Here is a 21,463-nt window from a genome sequence, read left to right on the forward strand (position 1 = left end):
TATTGTGAGAAAGGTATTAATGGTATCCTAGAAGCTACCAGCAGGACCAAAAATTACCTGCCATTTGGATATATTCACACTACACACACACACACACTTTCACACACTCATACTCATACACACACACACCACTCACACACACACTCAGTTATTCAGTCTCACAATACACACACCACTCACACACACGCACCTCATGCACTCACATATTCAGGCTCACACATGCACACACTCTTCACACACTCACACATTCACTCTCACACATACAATTCACACACTTTCACACATACATATACCACTCACACACACAGTCTTCACATGCTCACACACACGGAATCTTCACACACTCACACATTCACTCTCACACATACACATACACACACCACTCACACATACATATGCACACATCTTCACAGATCATAGATCTTTCTAGTGAGCCTTTCATTTTGGGTAAATGATAAACCTGAGTTTCCCAATCTGTACATCAACATGCCCTGGGGCCCTTCAGCAAACTTGCAGGGGTGCCACAAGTTATTTCAAGCTTCCAAGAAAAACACAATACTCAGTATCTGTCAAACAGATACTACTTGAACTGCTAGCTTAACATAGTAACAATTTGCCTGTTAGACCGTGCTGTGACACCATATCTTTGTGAAGCAAAAATTAAGGTGGAACAGAAATGAGGGACGTCGTCTCCAGTGTGATTCCAATATTTAGAAATATTACAGAGCCCAACAGGCACAGCATGCTTTAGTGATTGTGGTTAAAATAAAGAGGAGGCAGGGCCAAGATGGCGGAGTAGTCAGACACTTCCAGTAAAACCTCTCACAGCAAAGACCTGAAAAAACAAGTGAAATGGTAATATTCATGACAAGCTAGGATCCCTAAAGATCAAAAGCAAAGTTACAAAACGGACTGAGCCGCAGGGGAAGGGAGAGACGTGTCAGAAGCAGAGAGGAGTTGCCAGACCTGAATCACCAGGAACCCTCAGGCTGCAGCGGGCTGGTGGTACCATTCAGCCACAGTTTCCTCAGGGAGAAACAGCCAGCTGCACAGCCTACTCACACCTCTGGAACCAGAGAGGAATGGCACTCTTGGCAAAAGCTAAATACTTGCATATATTTTACCACGCCCCTAGCCCCCAAGATGGCCTCAGTGCCTGTCGATTTCCCTGGGCCTGAGTTAGGTTCTGCTATGTGCGCTGAGCCATTCTCCCAGTCTTGGAGAAGGAATAAATTCACAACTGGGAAAAGGTAATCTGCCAGCTCCACTAACCTTGGGAGCTCAGGACAGAAGCGGCTCCTGTCCATGGACTTTGAATATCTTTCCCCTCTGCATGGACCTGTGTGGAGAATAGATCCTTGTTGACAGACTGCAACCATTTCAGCTATGCGATGGGGGAGGTGGGTGTTTGATGTCTGACATTGCTTTGCCTATTAAACAGGGTCCTCACCTTTTTCACCTACCCATATCCAGGGCCTAAGGACTGGTGGCTCCACTCAAGTCACCTAGCCACCCACAACAGGGGTCCATGGATAACTGTATCTCCCAGTCCTTACAACCAAAAGCCTTTGGTGCCCATGGTCCATCTATAGAACACAACCACCTATGCACTCTGGGGAACAGGGATGCACTTTCCACACAGACACTCTGGGGACAGTTATCAGCGCCCTGCCTTGTTCAAAGCATGACCCCCTGCTGCAACCAGATACCGGTACCTACACCAATCACCCCTGCCGCTCTAAGCCTATAGGACAGAGCCTGTACCACACACCTGATGATCAACTACCTGGACGCCTGAGCTGAATCCGTACAAGAAAAGTGAATGGACTCCTAGGCTCAAATACTTGATAACAGCACTACCAATCTGGAGGCAGGAAGTTAGAGCTTCAAAGAAAAAATAAGCTAGCTCACTCAAGCAACGTATTTGGGCTTTCAAAACAGAACACAGAAAGAAGCGAGGATACAGTAAGCAAACATAAAATGAACTAATACAATAACTAAATAGATGGCTCAGAGACAACAGTCAATATCAAATCAGATAAAGAAGCAGACCATGATTGCTTCAACAAAACAAAGACTCAAGGGATATTCTGGATGAAGGTGTGTTCCTGGAATTACTGGTTGCAGAATACTAAAGATTAATACACAAAACTCTTCAAGACATCTAGGAATGAGATCAGAAGGGAGATCAGGCAATATGCAGAACAAGCCAAGGAACACACAGATAAGCAGTTGAAGAAATTAAATAGGTTATTCAAGAACATAATGAAAAATTTAATAAGATGCAAGAATTCATAGAGACAGCAATCAGAAATTCAGAAGATTAACAATAAAAATACAGAATTAGACAACTCAATAGAAAGTAAGAGGAGCAGAATCAAGCAAGTGGAAGGCAGAATTGGTGAACTTGAAGATATAGCACCTGGCACCAATATATTTGAAGAAAAATCCAATAAAAGAATTTTAAAAAATGAAGAAACCTTAAGAATCATGTAGGACTCTTTCAAGAGAAATAACCCACAAGTGATTAAAGTACCAGAACAGGGAGGGAGAAGAGAAAATACAGAGAGAATTGTTGAAGATTTATTGGCAGAAAACTTCCCTGGTATTGTGAAAAATGAGAAGATACCCATTTAAGATGCTCATCAAACTCCACATAAGATAGATCTTAAAAAGAAAGTCACCAAGACATATTATAATCAAACTCGCCAAAACCAAAGATAAAGAGAGAATTTTAAAAGCAGCCAGGGATAAATGAAAAGTCACATACAAAGGACAGTCAATAAGAATAAGCTTGGACTACTCACCAGAAACCATGCAGGCAAGAAGGCAATACAAAAAAAAAAAAAAAAAAAACCCAAACAAACCTCTGAGGTCGACTCAATTCCAACTCATAGCGACCCTATAGGGCAGAGTAGAACTGCCCCATAGAGTTTCCAAGGAGCACATGGCAGATTTGAAGAAGGCAATGGGATGGCTTATATACAGCATTGAAGGAAAAAAATGGACAGCCAAGAATCATATATCCAGGAAAACTGTCTCTCAAATATGAAGGTGAAATTAGGACATATCAAGATAAACAGAAGTTTAGGAAATTCATAAAAACCAAACCAAAACTACAAGAAATATTAAGGGAAGTTCTCTGGTTAGAAAACCAATAATATCAGATATCAACCCAAGACTAGAAGTCTGGACAGAGCAATCAGATGTCAACCCAGATAGGGAAATCACATAAAATAAATCAAGATTTAAAAAATGCTGAAAACAGGGAAACAGAGATGTCATTATGTAAAAGAAGACAACATTGAAATTACAAAGAGGGACTGAGAAATACAGTCATAGATCTTTCGTATGGAAAGGAAGACAAGGGATATAAGAAATAAAAGTTTGGTTTAAACATAGAAAAATAGGGGTAAATATTAAGGTAACCACAAAGGAGACTAACAATGCTACTCTTGAAATAAAATACAAGAGAAAAATAGAGACTCTGCAGAAACAAAATCAACAACAACAAATAAGAGGAAAAGAAAATATATAAAGATAAACTACTCAGCACAAAAAATTAAGCGGGAAAAAGAAACTGTCAACAACACACAAAAAAAGACATCAAAATGACAGCACTAAACTCATACCTATCCGTAATTACGATGAATGTAAATGGACTAAATGCACCAATAAAGAGATGGAAAGTGGCAGAAAAGATAAAAGAAAACGATCCATCTATATGCTGCCTATAAGAGACACACCTTAGATTTAGAGACACAAACAAACTAAAACTCAAAGGATGGAAAAAATATATCAAGTTAACAACAATCGAAAAAGAACAGGAGTGGCAATATTAATTTCTGACAAAATAGACTTTAAAGTTAAATCCACCACAAAAGATAGGGAAGGACACTATATAATGGTTAAAGTGACAATATACAAGGAGGATATAACCATATTAAATATTTATGCACCCAATGACAAGGGTACAAGATAAATAAAACAAACTTTAACAGCATTGAAAAGTGGGATAGACAGCCCCACAATTGTAGTAGAATTCAACACGCCACTTTCGGTGAAGGACAAAACACCCAGAAAGAAGCTCAGTAAAGACACGGAAGATCTAAATGCCACAATCAAACAATGCACATGGAACATTCTCTAGAAGAGACCACATATTACCTCATAAAGCAGCCCTTGGCAGAATACAAAACACTGAAATATTACAAAGCATCTTCCCTGACCACAGGGCTATAAATAGAAATCAATAACAGAAAAAGCAGGGAAAAGAAATTAAACACTTGGAAACTGAACAGTACTCTGCTCAAAAAAGACTGGATTATAGAAGACATTAAGGATGGAATAAATTCATAGAATCCAGTGAGAATGAAAACACTTCTTATCAGAACCTTTGGGACACAGCGAAAGCAGAGCTCAGAGTTCAATTCATATCAATAAATGCACACATACGAAAAAGAGGAAAGGGCCAAAATCAAAGAATTATCCCTACAACTTGAACAAATAGAGAGTAAAAAAAGAAACCCTCAGGCACCAGAAGAAAACAAATAATAAAAATTAGAGCAGAATTAACTGAAATAGAGAACGGAAAAACAATTGAAAGAATTAGCAAGATCAAAAGCTGGTTCCTTGAAAAAATTAACGAAATTGATAAACCCTTGGACAAGCTGACAAAGGAAAAACAGGAGAGGAAGCAAATAACCTGAATAAGAAATGAGATGGGCGGTATTACAACAGACCCAACTGAAATTAAAAGAATCATATCAGATTACTATGAAAAATGGTACTCTAACAAATTTGAAAACCTAGAAGAAATGGATGAATTCCTAGAAACACACTACCTACCTAAACTAACACAAACAGAGGTAGAACACTAAATAAACCCATAATAAAAGAAGAGATTGAAAAGGTCATTAAAAAACTCCCAACAGGTAATACTTATGAGATACAGGTATATCTGCTGCAATTCATCTATAGCTTTATGATTTTTAATCCAATCTGGACATCTTTTTTAAACTGGATAGTTGAATGCTGGTAGTAGAATACTGTACTTTTTCATCAGTTCAAATTATTAAAAAATATTCTGAGATGGAGAGCGAGAGGAAGCTGAGAGGAGCCGAGACGGCTGGAGCCGGTGTCCAGAATCCGGGTCCTTAATCGTGTGCTCCCAGAGGGCAGAGGCGGGTCTACACCGGGCCAGATTCACATGACACTGTTTCCCTTGATCCAGCTGTGTACACTTCACCCTTATTCGGTGTTACCTTTCCGGTCACCAAAAATGACAGATGGAGGCGGGGCCAAGATGGCGGATTAGGTGGACGCTACCGCGGATCCCTCTTGCAACAAAGACTCGGAAAAACAAGTGAATCGATCACATACATAACAATCTACGAACCCTGAACAACAAACACAGATTTAGAGACGGAGAACGAACAAATACGGAGAGGCAGCGATTGTTTTCAGAGCCTGCAGCCAGCGTACCAGTCAGCGGATTTTCTGGAAAAACTAGTTTCCCAGTGATGGCTCGGAGACAGCAGTCCATATCAAACCACATAAAGAAGCAGACCATGGCAGCTTCTACAACCCCCCAAACAAAAGAATCAAAATCTTTCCCAAATGAAGATACAATCCTGGAATTATCAGATACAGAATATAAAAAACTAATTTACAGAATGCTTCAAGACATCACAAACGAAATAAGGCAAACTGCAGAAAAAGCCAAGGAACACACTGATAAAACTGTTGAAGAACTCAAAAAGATTATTCAAGAACATAGTGGAAAAATTAATAAGTTGCAAGAATCCATAGAGACACAGCATGTAGAAATCCAAAAGATTAACAATAAAATTACAGAATTAGACAACGCAATGGGAAGTCAGAGGAGCAGACTCAAGCAATTAGAATGCAGACTGGGACATCTGGAGGACCAGGGAATCAACACCAACATAGCTGAAAAAAAATCAGATAAAAGAATTAAAAAAAAATGAAGAAACCCTAAGAATCATGTGGGACTCTATCAAGAAGGATAACTTGCGGGTGATTGGAGTCCCAGAACAGGGAGGGGCGACAGAAAACACAGGGAAAATAGTTGAAGAACTCCTGACACAAAATTTCCCTGACATCATGAAAGACGAAAGGATATCTATCCAAGATGCTCATCGAACCCCATATAAGATTGATCCAAAAAGAAAAACACCAAGACATATTATCATCAAACTCGCCAAAACCAAAGATAAACAGAAAACTTTAAAAGTAGCCAGGGAGAAAAGAAAGGTTTCCTTCAAGGGAGAATCAATAAGAATAAGTTCAGACTACTCAGCAGAAACCATGCAGGCAAGAAGGGAATGCGACGACATATACAGAGCACTGAAGGAGAAAAACTGCCAGCCAAGGATCATATATCCAGCAAAACTCTCTCTGAAATATGAAGGCGAAATTGAGATATTTACAGATAAACACAAGTTTAGAGAATTTGCAAAAACCAAACCAAAGCTACAAGAAATGCTAAAGGATATTGTTTGGTCAGAAAACCAATAATATCAGATACCAGCACAACACAGGGTCACAGAACAGAATATCCAGATATCAACTCAAATAGGGAAATCACAAAAACAAACAAATTAAGATTAATTAAAAAAATAATAATAACAATACACATAACAGGGAATCATGGAAGTCAATAGGTAAAAGATCACAATAATCAAAAAGAGGGACTAAATACAGGAGGCATTGAACTGCCAGATGGAGAGTGATACAAGGCGATATAGAACAATACAAGTTAGGTTTTTACTTAGAAAAATAGGGGTAAATAATAAGGTAACGACAAAGAGGTATAACAACTCCATAACTCAAGAAAAACGTAACGACTCAACTAACATAAAGTCAAACACTATGAAAATGAGGATCTCACAATTTACTAAGAAAAACGTCTCAGCACAAAAAAGTATGTGGAAAAATGAAATTGCCAACAACACACATGAAAAGGCATCAAAATGACAGCACTAAAAACTTATTTATCTATAATTACGCTGAATGTAAATGGACTAAATGCACCAATAAAGAGACAGAGAGTCACGGACTGGATAAAGAAACACGATCCATCTATATGCTGCCTACAAGAGACACACCTTAGACTTAGAGACACAAACAAACTAAAACTCAAAGGATGGAAAAAATATATCAAGCAAACAATAAGCAAAAAAGAAGAGGAGTAGCAATATTAATTTCTGACAAAATAGACTTCAGACTTAAATCCACCACAAAGGATAAAGAAGGACACTATATAATGATAAAAGGGACAATTGATCAGGAAGCCATAACCATATTAAATATTTATGCACCCAATGACAGGGCTGCAAGATACATAAATCAAATTTTAACAGAATTGAAAAGTGAGATAGACACCTCCACAATTATACTAGGAGACTTCAACACACCACTATCGGAGAAGGACAGGACATCCAGTAAGAAGCTCAATAGAGACATGGAAGACCTACTTACAACAATCAACCAACTTGACCTCATTGACTTATACAGAACTCTCCACCCAACTGCTGCAAAGTATACTTTTTTTTCTAGCGCACATGGAACATTCTCTAGAATAGACCACATATTAGGTCATAAAACAAACCTTTGCAGAGTCCAAAACATCGAAATATTACAAAGCATCTTCTCAGACCACAAGGCAATAAAACTAGAAATCAATAACAGAAAAACTAGGGAAAAGAAATCAAATACTTGGAAAATGAACAATACCCTCCTGAAAAAAGACTGGGTTATAGAAGACATCAAGGAGGGAATAAGGAAATTCATAGACTGCAAGGAGAATGAAAATACTTCCTATCAAAACCTCTGGGACACAGCAAAAGCAGTGCTCAGAGGCCAATTTATATCGATAAATGCACACATACAAAAAGAAGAAAGAGCCCAAATCAGAGAACTGTCCCTACAACTTGAACAAATAGAAAGTGAGCAACAAAAGAACCCATCAGGCACCAGAAGAAAACAAATAATAAAAATTAGAGCTGAACTAAATGAATTAGAGAACAGAAAAACAATTGAAAGAATTAACAAAGCCAAAAGCTGGTTCTTCGAAAAAATTAACAAAATTGATAAACCATTGGCTAGACTGACTAAAGAAATACAGGAAAGGAAACAAATAACCCGAATAAGAAACGAGAAGGACCACATCACAACAGAACCAAATGAAATTAAAAGAATCATTTCAGATTACTACGAAAAATTGTACTCTAACAAATTTGAAAACCTAGAAGAAATGGATGAGTTCTTGGAAAAACACTACCTACCTAAACTAACACATTCAGAAGTAGAACAACTAAATAGACCCATAACAAAAAAAGAGATTGAAACGGTAATCAAAAAACTTCCAAGAAAAAAAAGCCCTGGCCCGGACGGCTTCACTGCAGTGTTCTACCAAACTTTCAGAGAAGAGTTAACACTACTACTACTGAAGGTATTTCAAAGCATAGAAAAGGACGGAATACTACCCAACTGATTCTATGAAGCCACCATCTCCCTGATACCAAAACCAGGTAAAGACATTACAAAAAAAGAAAATTACAGACCTATATCCCTCATGAACATAGATGCAAAAATCCTCAACAAAATTCTAGCCAATAGAATCCAACAACACATCAAAAAAAATAATTCACCATGATCAAGTGGGATTTATACCAGGTATGCAAGGCTGATTTAATATCAGAAAAACCATTAATGTAATCCATCACATAAATAAAACAAAAGATAAAAACCACATGATCTTATCAATAGATGCAGAAAAGGCATTTGACAAAGTCCAACACCCATTTATGATAAAAACTCTTACCAAAATAGGAATTGAAGGAAAATTCCTCAACATAATAAAGGGCATCTATGCAAAGCTAACAGCCAATATCACTCTAAATGGAGAGAACCTGAAAGCATTTCCCTTGAGAACGGGAACCAGACAAGGATGCCCTTTATCACCGCTCTTATTCAACATCGTACTTGAAGTCCTAGCCAGGGCAATTAGGCTAGACAAAGAAATAAAGGGTATCCGGATTGGCAAGGAGGAAGTAAAGTTATCACTATTTGCAGATGACATGATCTTATACACAGAAAACCCTAAGGAATCCTCCAGAAAACTACTGAAACTAATAGAAGAGTTTGGCAGAGTCTCAGGTTATAAAATAAACATACAAAAATCACTTGCATTCCTCTACATCAACAAAAAGAACACCGAAGAGGAAATAACCAAATCAATACCATTCACAGTAGCCCCCAAGAAGATAAAATACTTAGGAATAAATCTTACCAAGGATGTAAAAGACCTATACAAAGAAAACTACAAAGCTCTACTACAAGAAATTCAAAAGGACATACTTAAGTGGAAAAACATACCTTACTCATGGATAGGAAGACTTAACATAGTAAAAATGTCTATTCTACCAAAAGCCATCTATACATATAACGCACTTCCGATCCAAATTCCAATGTCATATTTTAAGGGGATAGAGAAACAAATCACCAATTTCATATGGAAGGGAAAGAAGCCCCGGATAAGCAAAGCGTTACTGAAAAAGAAGAAGAAAGTGGGAGGCCTCACTCTACCTGATTTCAGAACCTATTATACAGCCACAGTAGTCAAAACAGCCTGGTACCGGTACAACAACAGGCATATAGACCAATGGAACAGAATTGAGAATCCAGATATAAATCCATCCATGTATGAGCAGCTGATATTTGACAAAGGACCAGTGTCAGTCAATTGGGGAAAAGATAGTATTTTTAACAAATGGTGCTGGCATAACTGGATATCCATTTGCAAAAGAATGAAACAGGACCCATACCTCACACCATGCACAAAAACTAACTCCAAGTGGATCAAAGACCTAAACATAAAGACTAAAACGATAAAGATCATGGAAGAAAAAATAGGGACAACCCTAGGAGCCCTAATACAAGGCATAAACAGAATACAAAACATTACCAAAAATGATGAAGAGAAACCCGATAACTGGGAGCTCCTAAAAATCAAACATCTATGCTCACCTAAAGACTTCACCAAAAGAGTAAAAAGACCACCTACAGAATGGGAAAGAATTTTCAGCTATGACATCTCCAACCAGCGCCTGATCTCTAAAATCTACATGATTCTGTCAAAACTCAACCACAAAAAGACAAACAACCCAATCAAGAAGCGGGCAAAGGATAAGAACACACATTTCACTAAAGAAGATATTCAGGCAGCCAACAGATACATGAGAAAATGCTCTCGATCATTAGCCATTAGAGAAATGCAAATTAAAACTACAATGAGATTCTATCTCACACCAACAAGGCTGGCATTAATCCAAAAAACACAAAATAATAAATGTTGGAGAGGCTGCGGAGAGATTGGAACTCTTATACACTGCTGGTGGGAATGTAAAATAGTACAACCACTTTGGAAATCTATCTGGCGTTATCTTAAACAGTTAGAAATAGAACTACCATACAACCCAGAAATCCCACTCCTCGGAATATACCCTAGAGATACAAGAGCCTTCACACAAACAGATATATGCACACCCATGTTTATTGCAGCTCTATTTACAATAGCAAAAAGCTGGAAGCAACCAAGGTGTCCATCAACGGATGAATGGGTAAATAAATTGTGGTATATTCACACAATGGAATACTACGCATCGATAAAGAACAGTGGCGAATCTGTGAAACATTTCATAACATGGAGGAACCTGGAAGGCATTATGCTGAGCGAAATTAGTCAGAGGCAAAAGGATAAATATTGTATAAGACCACTCTTGTAAGATCTTGAGAAATAGTATAAACGGAGAAGAACACATACTTTTGTGGTTACGAAGGGGGGAGAGAGGGAGGGAGGGAGGGAGAGGGTTTTTTATTGATTAATCAGTAGACAAGAACTGCTTTGGGTGAAGGGAAAGACAACACTCAATACATGGAAGGTCAGCTCAATTGGACTGGACCAAAAGGAAAGAAGTTTCCGGGATAAAATGAAGGCTTGAAAGGTCAGCGGAGCAGGGGCAGGGGTCTGGGGAAAATGGTTTGAGGGGACTTCTATGTCAATTGGCAAAAGAATTCTATTATGAAAACATTCTGCATCCCACTTTGAAATGTGGCGTCTGGGGTCTTAAAGGCTAACAAGCGGCCATCTAAGATGCAGCAATTGGTCTCAACCCACCTGGAGCAAAGGAAAATGAAGAACACCAAGGTCACACGACAACTAGGAGCCCAAGAGACAGAAAGGGCCACATGAACCAGAGACCTACATCATCCTGAGACCAGAAGAACTAGTTGGTGCCCGGCCACAATCGATGACTGCCCTGACAGGGAGCACAACAGAGAACTCCCGAGGGAACAGGAGATCAGTGGGATGCAGACCCCAAATTCTCATAAAAAGACGATACTCAAAGGTCTGACTGAGACTAGAGGAATCCCGGCGGCCATGCTCCCCAGATCTTCTGTCGGCACAGGACAGGAACCATCCCTGAAGACAACTCATCAGACATGAAAGGGACTGGTCAGCGGGTGGGAGAGAGATGCTGATGAAGAATGAGCTAATTATATCAGGTGGACACTTGAGAGTGTGTTGGCAGCTCTTGTCTGGAGGGGGGATGGGAGGATAGAGAGAGAGGGAAGCTGGCAAAATTGTCACGAAAGGAGAGACTGAAAGGGCTGACTCAATAGGGGAAGAGCAGGTGGGAGTACGGAGTAACATGTATGTAAACTTATATGTGACAGACTGATTGGATTTGTAAACGTTCACTTGAAGCTTAATAAAAGTTAAAAAAAAAAAAACCTCCCAACAAATAAAAGCCCTGGACCAGATGGCTTCACTGCAGAGATCTACCAAACTTTCAGAGAAGAGTTAAAACCGCTACTACTAAAGGCATTTCAGAGAATAGAAAAGGACAGAATATTCCCAAACTCATTCTATGAAGCCAGCATATCCCTGATACCAAAACCAGCTAAAGACACCACAAGAAAAGAAAATTAGAGACCTATATCCCTCATAAACTTAGATGCAAAAATCCTCAACAAATTTCTAGCCAATAGAATTCAACAACATATCAAAAAAAAAAAAAAATTCACCATGACCAAGTGGGATTCATACCAGGTATGCAGGGATGGTTCAACATTAGAAAAACAATTAATGTAATCCATCATATAAATAAAACAAAAGACAAGAATCACATGATTTTATCAATTGATGCTCAAAAGACATTTGACAAAGTTCAACACCCATTTACGATAAAAACTCTCAGCAAAATAGGAATAGAAGGAAAATTCCTCAACATAATAAAGGACATTTATGCAAAACCAATAATCAACATCATCCTAAATGGAGAGAGTCTGAAAGCATTCCCCTAGAGATCAGGAACCAGACAAGGATGTCCTTTATTACCACTCTTATTCAACATTGTACTGGAGGTCCTAGACAGAGCAATTAGGCTAGATAAAGAAATAAAGGGCACCCAGGTTGGTAAGGAAGAAGTCAAAGTATCTCTATTTGCAGATGACATGATCTTATACACAGAAAACCCTAAGGAATCCTCCAGAAAACTACTGAAACTAATAGTTCAGCAGAGCATCAGGATACAAGATAAGCATACACAAATGAGTTGGATTCCTCTACACAAACAAAAAGAACATTGAAGAGGAAATTAGCAAATTAGTACCATTTACAGTAGCCCCCAAGAAGACAAAATACTTAGGAATAAATCTTAGCAGAAACGTAAAAGACCTAAAGAAAGAAAACTACAAGACACTACTGCAAGAAACCAAAAGAGACATACATAAGTGGAAAAACATACCTTGCTCATGGATAGGAAGACTTAACATTATAAAAATGTCTTTTCTACCAAAAGCCATCTCTATACACAATGCACTTACCATCCAAATTTCAACGACATTTTTTAATGTGATGGAGAAACAAATCACCAACTTCATATGGGAGGGAAAGAAGCCCCGGATAAGTAAAGCATTAGTGAAAAAGAACAAACTGGGAGGCCTCACTCTACCTGATTTTAGAACCTATTATACAGCCTCACTAGTCAGTACAGTAGCCTGGTACTGGTACAAGAACAGACACATAGACAAATGGAACAGAATTGAGAATCCAGACATAAGTCCATCCACGTATGAGCAGCTGATATTTGCTAAAAGCCCAAAGTCAGTAAAATGGGGAAAAGACAGTCTTTTTAACAAATGGTGCAACTGCAAAAAAATGAAATAAGCCCCATACCTCACTCCATGCACAAAAACCATCTCAAAATGGATCAAAGACCTAAATATAAAATCTAAAACGATACATGATACATGGCATAAAAAGTAAACAAACCATTACTAACAATCCACAAACACCAGAAGAGAAACTAGATAACTGGGAGCTCCTAAAAATCAAACACCTATGCTCTTCCAAAGACTTTACCAAAAGAGTACAAAGATTACCTACAGACTGGGAAAAAGTTTTTAGCTATGACATTTCCAATCATCGTCTGATCTCTAATATCTACATGATACTGCAAAACTCCACTACAAAAAAGACAAATAACCCAATTAAAAATGGGGAAAGGATATGACCAGGCACTTCACTAAAGAAGACATTCAGGTAGCTAACAGATACATGAGGAAATGTTCACGATCATTAGCCATTAGAGAAATGCAAATCAAAACTACAATGAGATTCCATTAAGGCTGGCATTAATCCAAAAAACACAAAATAATAAATGTTGGAGAGGCTGTGGAGAGATTGGCACACTAATACACTGCTGGTGGGAATGTAAAATGGTACAACCACTTCGGCACTTCCTTAAAAAGCTAGAAACAGAACTACCATATGATCTAGCAATCCCACTCCTTGGAATATATCCTAGAGAAATAAGAAACTTTACATGAACAGACATATGCACACCCACGTTCATTGCAGCACTGTTTACAATAGCAAAAAGATGGAAGCAACCAAGATGCCCATCAACGGAAGAATGGATAAATAAGTTATGGTATATTCACACAATGGAATACTATGCATCGATAAAGAACACTGATGAATCTGTGAAACATTTCATAACATGGAGGAATCTTGAAGGCATTATGCTGAAATTAGTCAGTTGCAAAAGGACAAATATTGTATGAGACCACTATTACAAGAGCTCGAGAAATAGTTTAAACAGAGAAGAAAATAATCTTTGATGGTTACAAGAGAGGGGAGGGAGGGAGGGGCATTCACTAATTAAATAGTAGATAAGAACTACTTTAGGTAAAGGGAACGATAACATACAATTCAGACAAGGTCAGCACAACTGGACTAAATCAAAAGCAAAGAAGTTTCCTGAATAAACTGAATGCTTCAAGGGCCAGTGTAGCAAGGGTGGGGTTTTGGGGACCATGGTTTCAGGGGACATAGAAGTCAATTGGCATAATAAAATCTATTAAGTAAACATTCTGCATCCCACTTCGGAGAGAGGCGTCTGGGGTCTTAAGCGCTAGCAAGCAGCCATCTAAGGTGCATCAATGGGTCTCGACCCACCTGGAGCAAAGGAGCATGAAGAACACCAAAGACACAAGGGAGTTATGAGCCCAAGAGACAGAAAGAGCCACATAAATCAGAGACTACATCAGCCTGAGACCAGAAGTAATGGGGCTACAACTGATGACTGCCCTGCCAGGGAACACAACAGAGGAACCCTGAGGGAACAGGAGAGCAGTGGGATGCAGACCTCAAATTTTTATAAAAAGACCAGACTTAATGGTCTGACTGAGACTAGAAGGACCCCGGAGGTCATGGTCCCCAGACTTTCTGTTAGTTCACGACAGGAACCATTCCCAAAGCCAACTCTTCAGATAGGGATTGGACTGGACTGTGGGATAGAAAATGACACTGGTGAAGAGTGACCTCCTTGGATCAAGTAGACACATGAGACTATGTGGGCAGCTCCTGTCTGGAGAGGAGATGAGAGGGCAGAGGGGGTAAGAAGCTGGCCAAAAGGACACGAAAATAGAGAGTGGAGGGAAGGAATGTGCTGTCTCATTAGAGGGAAAGCAACTAGAAGTATATAGCAAGGTGTATATAAGTTTTTGTATGAGATACTGACTTGGTTTGTAAACTTTCACTTAAAGCAGAAGAAAAATTAAAAATAAAATAAAAATATTTTTCTTTCAATGTGTGTGTATTATTTTTTCAAGTGAGTACTAAGCTGTCAGAACATAAATATTTATTATGTTATTTGGAGTTCGAGACCCTCTATAACTAACTAGTCAGGTGAGGTCTGCCATTGCTGAGTGTAAGCATATTAAAGCTAGAGGCTCTTGGTAACATAACCCCGACTAGTCATTATTCTCTAGTTATCAGCATATGTCAAAGACCACGCACAAAAAAGGATGACATACCACTTAGAGAAGAGACAAGAAGGATTGAGAAAAGTGTTTTCATAGATTCACAAGCTTTTAGCACGTGGGAGGGGCTTTGAAAACTTCTGTTCTTACAAAAAGTAAAATGACTTCTCTGTATTTAATGGGAACTTCTCCCAAAGTTGGCAAAATGTTTATCCCGCAAATAAAATCAAGTGAATCTTAAAAGGCACAAATAAGTATGCTAAAACGGTAAATTCTTCCCCCCCGCCCCGCCACGCTGTTCTTGATATGAGGAATAGTGGGAAAAATGACACAGCATCACGTGGTAGAAATGGTACAGGCATTGAAGATAGACAGGCCTGAGATTGAATCCCAGTTCTCCCACTCACTGGCTGTGGTGATGCAGACTCAGTTTTCTTAACAGTTAATGAGATAACACAGATATGATGCTCCACCAGGCATCCAAAAAGGGGTAGGAATTATGCTGTCTTGTTTAGATAAAGGAAGATGTCAGGGAGGTGGAAAATCTCTGAGTGCATATACACTGCAGCCTAACACACCCTGGTCAGGCTTATCACACCAAAGCTATGGAATGAGACCCATTGTCACCGAGTAGATTCTGACTCATAATAACCCTATAGGACAGAGTAGAATTGCCCCATAGAGTTTCCAAGGAGTGCCTGGAGGATTCAAACTGCTGGCCTTTTGGTTAGCAAATTTACCCCTTAACCACTACACCACCAGGGATAAAAGAGGAGCTGAAATATTTTTTTGCAAAAGCTTTGTTTCTGTCCAGGCTCTCTTAGTCGGCTAACTTTGAAGAGCCTAGGCCCCCATCCCTCCCTTTGCCGGTCTGTTAGATCTTCCCACACAACTCTATTCTGCAGTGTTCCCAGAAGACAGACCTCTTGGGGACTGGCAGGGAGAGTGAACACGCTGGTGGAACCACCACACTCACTGTTTTAGGAACAGATGCTACCAGGTGCTAAAAATAAGAGTGGTGGGGGCATCTAACCACCTGTAATTTCACAAGGGAGAAGGAGAATCATTATCAATAGCCCAAGGCTAATTCCTATGAGGCAGAGTTCAGACATGTCTCCGACCTCCAACCTTTTTAAGAGTTCTGATGCCTATTGTCCTTCCCATAGCATTCCCTATTTCTCTGCTGGGTTCAATAGTATGTTGCAATGGACATGCAGAACTCACAGACAATTCTCACAATTATGGGGTTTATTAGGGAAGTAACAGGTCACAATTCAAGTTCAGGAACATTCAGGATAAAGGTCTTCAGTCAGGACAGTCTCTTCTCAGGTGTGACTGAAAGCACATCTTTCTCTGGCCCCTCTGCCTTGGCGCTGCTCAGGCAAGTGTTACAAAGCTCTTTTAGCTCTGCCAATAAGTGCCCAGAGACACCCCACTCCACCAGTAAGCCTCAGCCCGAAGGCACTCAGCTCTCTCACTCTGTGAGTCGTCAAGCGTAACTCTGCCACCAAGCCCTCAGAGGCATCTCACTCTGCCAGCAAGCCTCCTGCCTGAAGGCACTCAGCATTCTCGCTCCACAGGCCAAGACGCCCACCACGCCATCTTCTAGCCTCCTGGTTCTGCTGCCTCTGCTGCCACTGTTTTTCTGCCCCTGCTTCTCATTCTCTCTCTCTGTCTCCAGTGTTACAGCTCCCTCTCTCTGTCTCCCGGATCTAGGAGGTTCTCAGTGCAGGGATCCCAGGTCCAAAGGACACACTCCACTCTTGGCTCTTCTTTCTTGGTGGTATTGATATCCTCTCTTCCCCCCTATGTGATGGCTCATTTAAGCCTAGTGGAATGGCAAAACTGACCAATCCCCTCATTAGAGTTCCTTACTCCTTATTTGCATGGTCCCACCCCCACAATACAGGATCAGAGAAAAACCCTCAATGAGATGGATTGACACAGTGGCTGCAACAATGAGCTCAAGCATAACAACGATTGTAAGGGTGGTGCAGGATGGGGCAGTGTTTCGTTCTGTTGTGCACAGGGTGGCTATGAGTCAGAACCAACTCGACAGCGCCTAACAACAACGGCACCCCCACAAAGGAGCCATGCACCTTATTTACATCTTTCCAATCCCCTCGTTGGGCCACAATAACCTCATTTGCATAGTCTCACTGAGTCATGTGGTGGAAATTACAAAGACTATGGGTTTTTGATGGCGAGAAGAGGCATATTAAGTAATTCACTGTACCACACAGGTTAACTGACTCAGGTTCAAGTCCAGCCCCTACCAGTGCAGAAGAATGGCTCTGAGTTATTCTGTCTCTTTCATTTCCATGGTTCGAATCACAATAGATAATAGGTGGACTTAGGGTGTAAAGTCACAGTCAATGTGCCACAGAGTTCAACTGGTAAGGAGTTAGTGTATGAGAACTCTATAAGGAAACTAATCTCAAAATATAAGACAGCAAATATAGATTTAACATGCAAACCTCATCCTCCTTGTAAATTTCCAATTTATCCCGGTAGTTTTTTATTAGTACAAAATATAACTAAAATATAGTACACTCACTATGACAAATGAGCAATGACATTCAGGGACATGATATCCTCAATGATATAGTGTTTATTTACTAAGAGCCAGCATTCAATTACATGAGACACTACCCAATATGATACAGAAATTCTGAACTGAGTCAATCATTAGTGGAAAAATTTGTGAATTTTCATCAGGGCTACTTAAAATAAAAAATATCTGATTCTATTTTGAGTAGAGTTTTTTAAAAGGTAAACCCAAACCTACTGTCATCAAGTTGATTGCAGCTCATAGCGACCCCATTTGCTTTCCAAAGCTATAAATTACGGAAGCAGACTGCCACATCTTTCTGTCACGGAGCTGCTGGTGGTTTTGAACCACCGACCTTCTGGTTTGCAGACATAGCTTTTAACCACTTTGCCACCAGGGCTCCACTTTTAAAGACTAAACAAATAAAAGGCTAGGAGTGTCTAAATGATCTTTAATACTAAGATACCAGTTAATATTTATGGGTTTTTTTTTTTCCTTTTTGATCCTATACATGGGTGAGTTCTCAGATAGACTACAACAAATGGAGGATCAATAAAACAAATTGGGAATGATATCGTTCCTCATATTAGTCTCTGATATGAAGAAATAATCTCAAACTGTCGGCGATATGCTATTCCATCAGTAAAATGGAAATAATACAGATTTTTAAAATTCTTTAATCTTTCAAATACAAAAGTACCGTTGTAATGGCCAATTACTGCACATGACAAACAATAGTACCTGACAATGGTCCTTGGAAAACGATACCTACCAATTTAGAGTTCCTGGGCTCCAGCACCAGTGACAGTTTGTAAATATCATCTTCAGTGTGATAGAGGTCCAGAGAAAGCTACAACAAAGAAGGGATAATTATGTTGGATCATATTTATTTATTTACACTGCTGAAATTTTTTTTTAACTGAATGTTTAATTTCAATATAGAATAATGCTAGTGAATACAGAAAACTAAAAAGATGGCATGCAGAGGTGGACAATGGAAAAAAAAAAAAAAGAAAAACATTAATCCTGGCGTGGTTATCAGCATCAACAAAGACCCTAGACTCAATTCCCCTACAATATTTATTGAGCAGCGACTAAGTGCCAAGCACTGAGCTTGAGCTTAAGGATACTGAACGTTTACAGGCTAGAAGACTTGTAATGCAAGGTAAGGAGTCTCTGGGTGGGGCAAACAGTTAAGCACTCAACTACTAGCCAAAAAGTTAGCAGTTTAAACCCACCCAGAGGCACCTCGGAAAACAGGCCTGGAGATCTGCTTCCAAAGGGTCGCAGCTTTGAAAATTCTGTGGAGCATAGTTCTACTCTGCATACATGGGGTCACTATGAGTCGGAATTGACTCTACGGCAACTAACAGCAACAATGTAAGGAAAGGTGTCCCTGGGTGGCACAAACAGTTAACATGTGTGGCTGCAAACTAAAAAGTTGGCAGCTCAAGTCAGAAAGGCTTGGCTATCTACTTCTAAAAAATTAGCCACTGATAAAGTAAAACACGGAGCACAGTTCTACCCAGAAACACCCATGGGTTCACCATGAATAAAAGTAAACTTGATGATGGCAACTGGTTTTAATGCAAGGTAATAAATGCTCTTAGAGGCTTGATTAAAGAACTATGAAAATAAAGAGTCATTTGTTAGGTTTCTATTGTTTTAAAGTGTCGAAAAGCAAAGACATCACTTTGAGGACTAAGGTGTGTCTGACCCAAGTCAGGATATTTTCAATCACCTAATATGCATGCGAAAGCTGGACAATAAATGAGGAAATCTGAAGAAGAATTGATGCCTTTGAACTATGGTGCTGGTGAAGAATATTGAATATACCATGGACTACCAGAAGAACAAACAAATCTGTCTCAGATGAAGTGCTGCTAGAATGCTCCTTAGAAGTGAGAATGACAAGACTTCATCTCAAGTACTTCGGACATGTTATTAGGAGGGCCCAGTCCTTGAAGAAGGACATCATGCTTCATAAGGTAGAGGGTCAGAGAAAAAGAGGAAGACCCTCGATGAGATGGATTGACACAGTGGCTGCAACAATGGCTCAAAGATAGCAATACTTGTGAGAATGTTGTACATAGGGTGACTATGAATTGGAACTGACTTGATAGCACCTAACAACAACAACAATTTTTCTGGGTCAGTATGTAAGATCTGGTGATACAGCATGATATAAAATGAGTTCCTGCCCTCAAGGGCCTAACAATTTATTTAAATAAATAGTATATGAACACCAAAAAATGACTCAGTTAAAGGCAGTGTATACTAAGTGTGAAATGAGTCCCCCCACCCACTGCCCTCACATTCCCCCCCCAACCCCCCACCACTGTAAGTGCTATAGGAATTGTTCAGGGAAGCAGAGTAGTAGAACATAAGCTCAGAGGCTTTAGCGTCAGGTGCACCTGGGTTCAAATGCTGAGCCTATCACTGACTAGCTCTATGACCTTGAGCAAATTATTTCCTCTCTGACGCTCAGTTTCTGCATCTAGAAAATGAGAATGATCATAGAAATTGCTGCTGAATTGGATTTTTATCAGGATCAAATGAAATAATGCATGTAAACTACTTCACACAAGACCTTGTACACAGTAAAATCTTGGTAAATGTCACCTGGCATTGTTGATGTTATTGTTATTATTATAGTTTTATTTGTAACTTATTATTATTGGTAGGGGCCACTGAAGACTGAAATGATCAGGATGGATTTATGGAGAAACTTGTGAACTGGATCCTAACTGGGAGGACTCAAAGAGGGAGAAGAGGTTAGCATAAGGAATGACAACATCTTAGACCAATGTCAGAGGGCATGGATGAAATTGTTGAGACTCAGAATGAATGTTCTACTCACGTAAGACAGAAGTCATGCCTGCACAAGTCCCACCCATGTCCCTTCAATGTTAAGACACCTGAAGAATCACACCACTCTTATGAACAGTGAAAATAACCAAGTGCTGTGACCTTTATTCAGGCATTAAAAAATTTCTCTAATATGTCTGGCCTAAAGATAAGGACTTAATGGATATAGGTGTGGCGTGAGGGGAAAGGGATGGAAGAAGTAAGTAAGAGAAAATGCACAGGCAAAGGATGTTTTTCAAGGATTTATTTTTTGTTCCACCCATTAAAAAAAAGTTGGCATCATACAATTTCATTTTAGAATCATTCATTCATTCAACAAATATTTATTGAGCACCTAATATGTGCCAGGGAACAATCTAGGCACTGCTCTAGTCACTGGATACGTTTAAAGATTTAATATATCAAGTCATATATTGTTTTACCTAGACTTTGTTACCTAAACTTTTTTCTAAACCTAATAAACTTTTTATTCTAAATATACTAAAAGTTTTACTATGAAATTGCCCTGGGCATCAGTTCAGACTATGGAAATCCCTTCTCACAGAGAACAGATAGTTCATCCACCCTCCCTTGAACAGCAATTACCCATATCTCTAAGGGCTGTATATTTTTACAGGAAAAGAACTATCCACAAACTCAAATGCCTTTAGGAGTCAGGCCATTACATAAGAGAGCAGAGTGGGATGC

At 39.4% G+C, this 21,463-nt stretch overlaps 1 protein-coding gene across 1 annotated transcript in view; it reads right to left on the reverse strand.

Moving 5' to 3' along the window:
• RASGRP3 (RAS guanyl releasing protein 3) overlaps positions 1–21,463 on the reverse strand; it is a 141,329-nt gene that overhangs the window by 40,694 nt on the left and 79,172 nt on the right. The window contains exon 11 of the mRNA XM_049870558.1: positions 18,681–18,758. Coding sequence (XP_049726515.1) covers positions 18,681–18,758 — 78 coding nt within the window. The remainder of the gene's footprint in view (positions 1–18,680; positions 18,759–21,463) is intronic.

Source organism: Elephas maximus, chromosome 26 (assembly GCF_024166365.1).
Source record: "Elephas maximus indicus isolate mEleMax1 chromosome 26, mEleMax1 primary haplotype, whole genome shotgun sequence".
Taxonomy (NCBI): Eukaryota; Metazoa; Chordata; class Mammalia; order Proboscidea; family Elephantidae; genus Elephas; species Elephas maximus.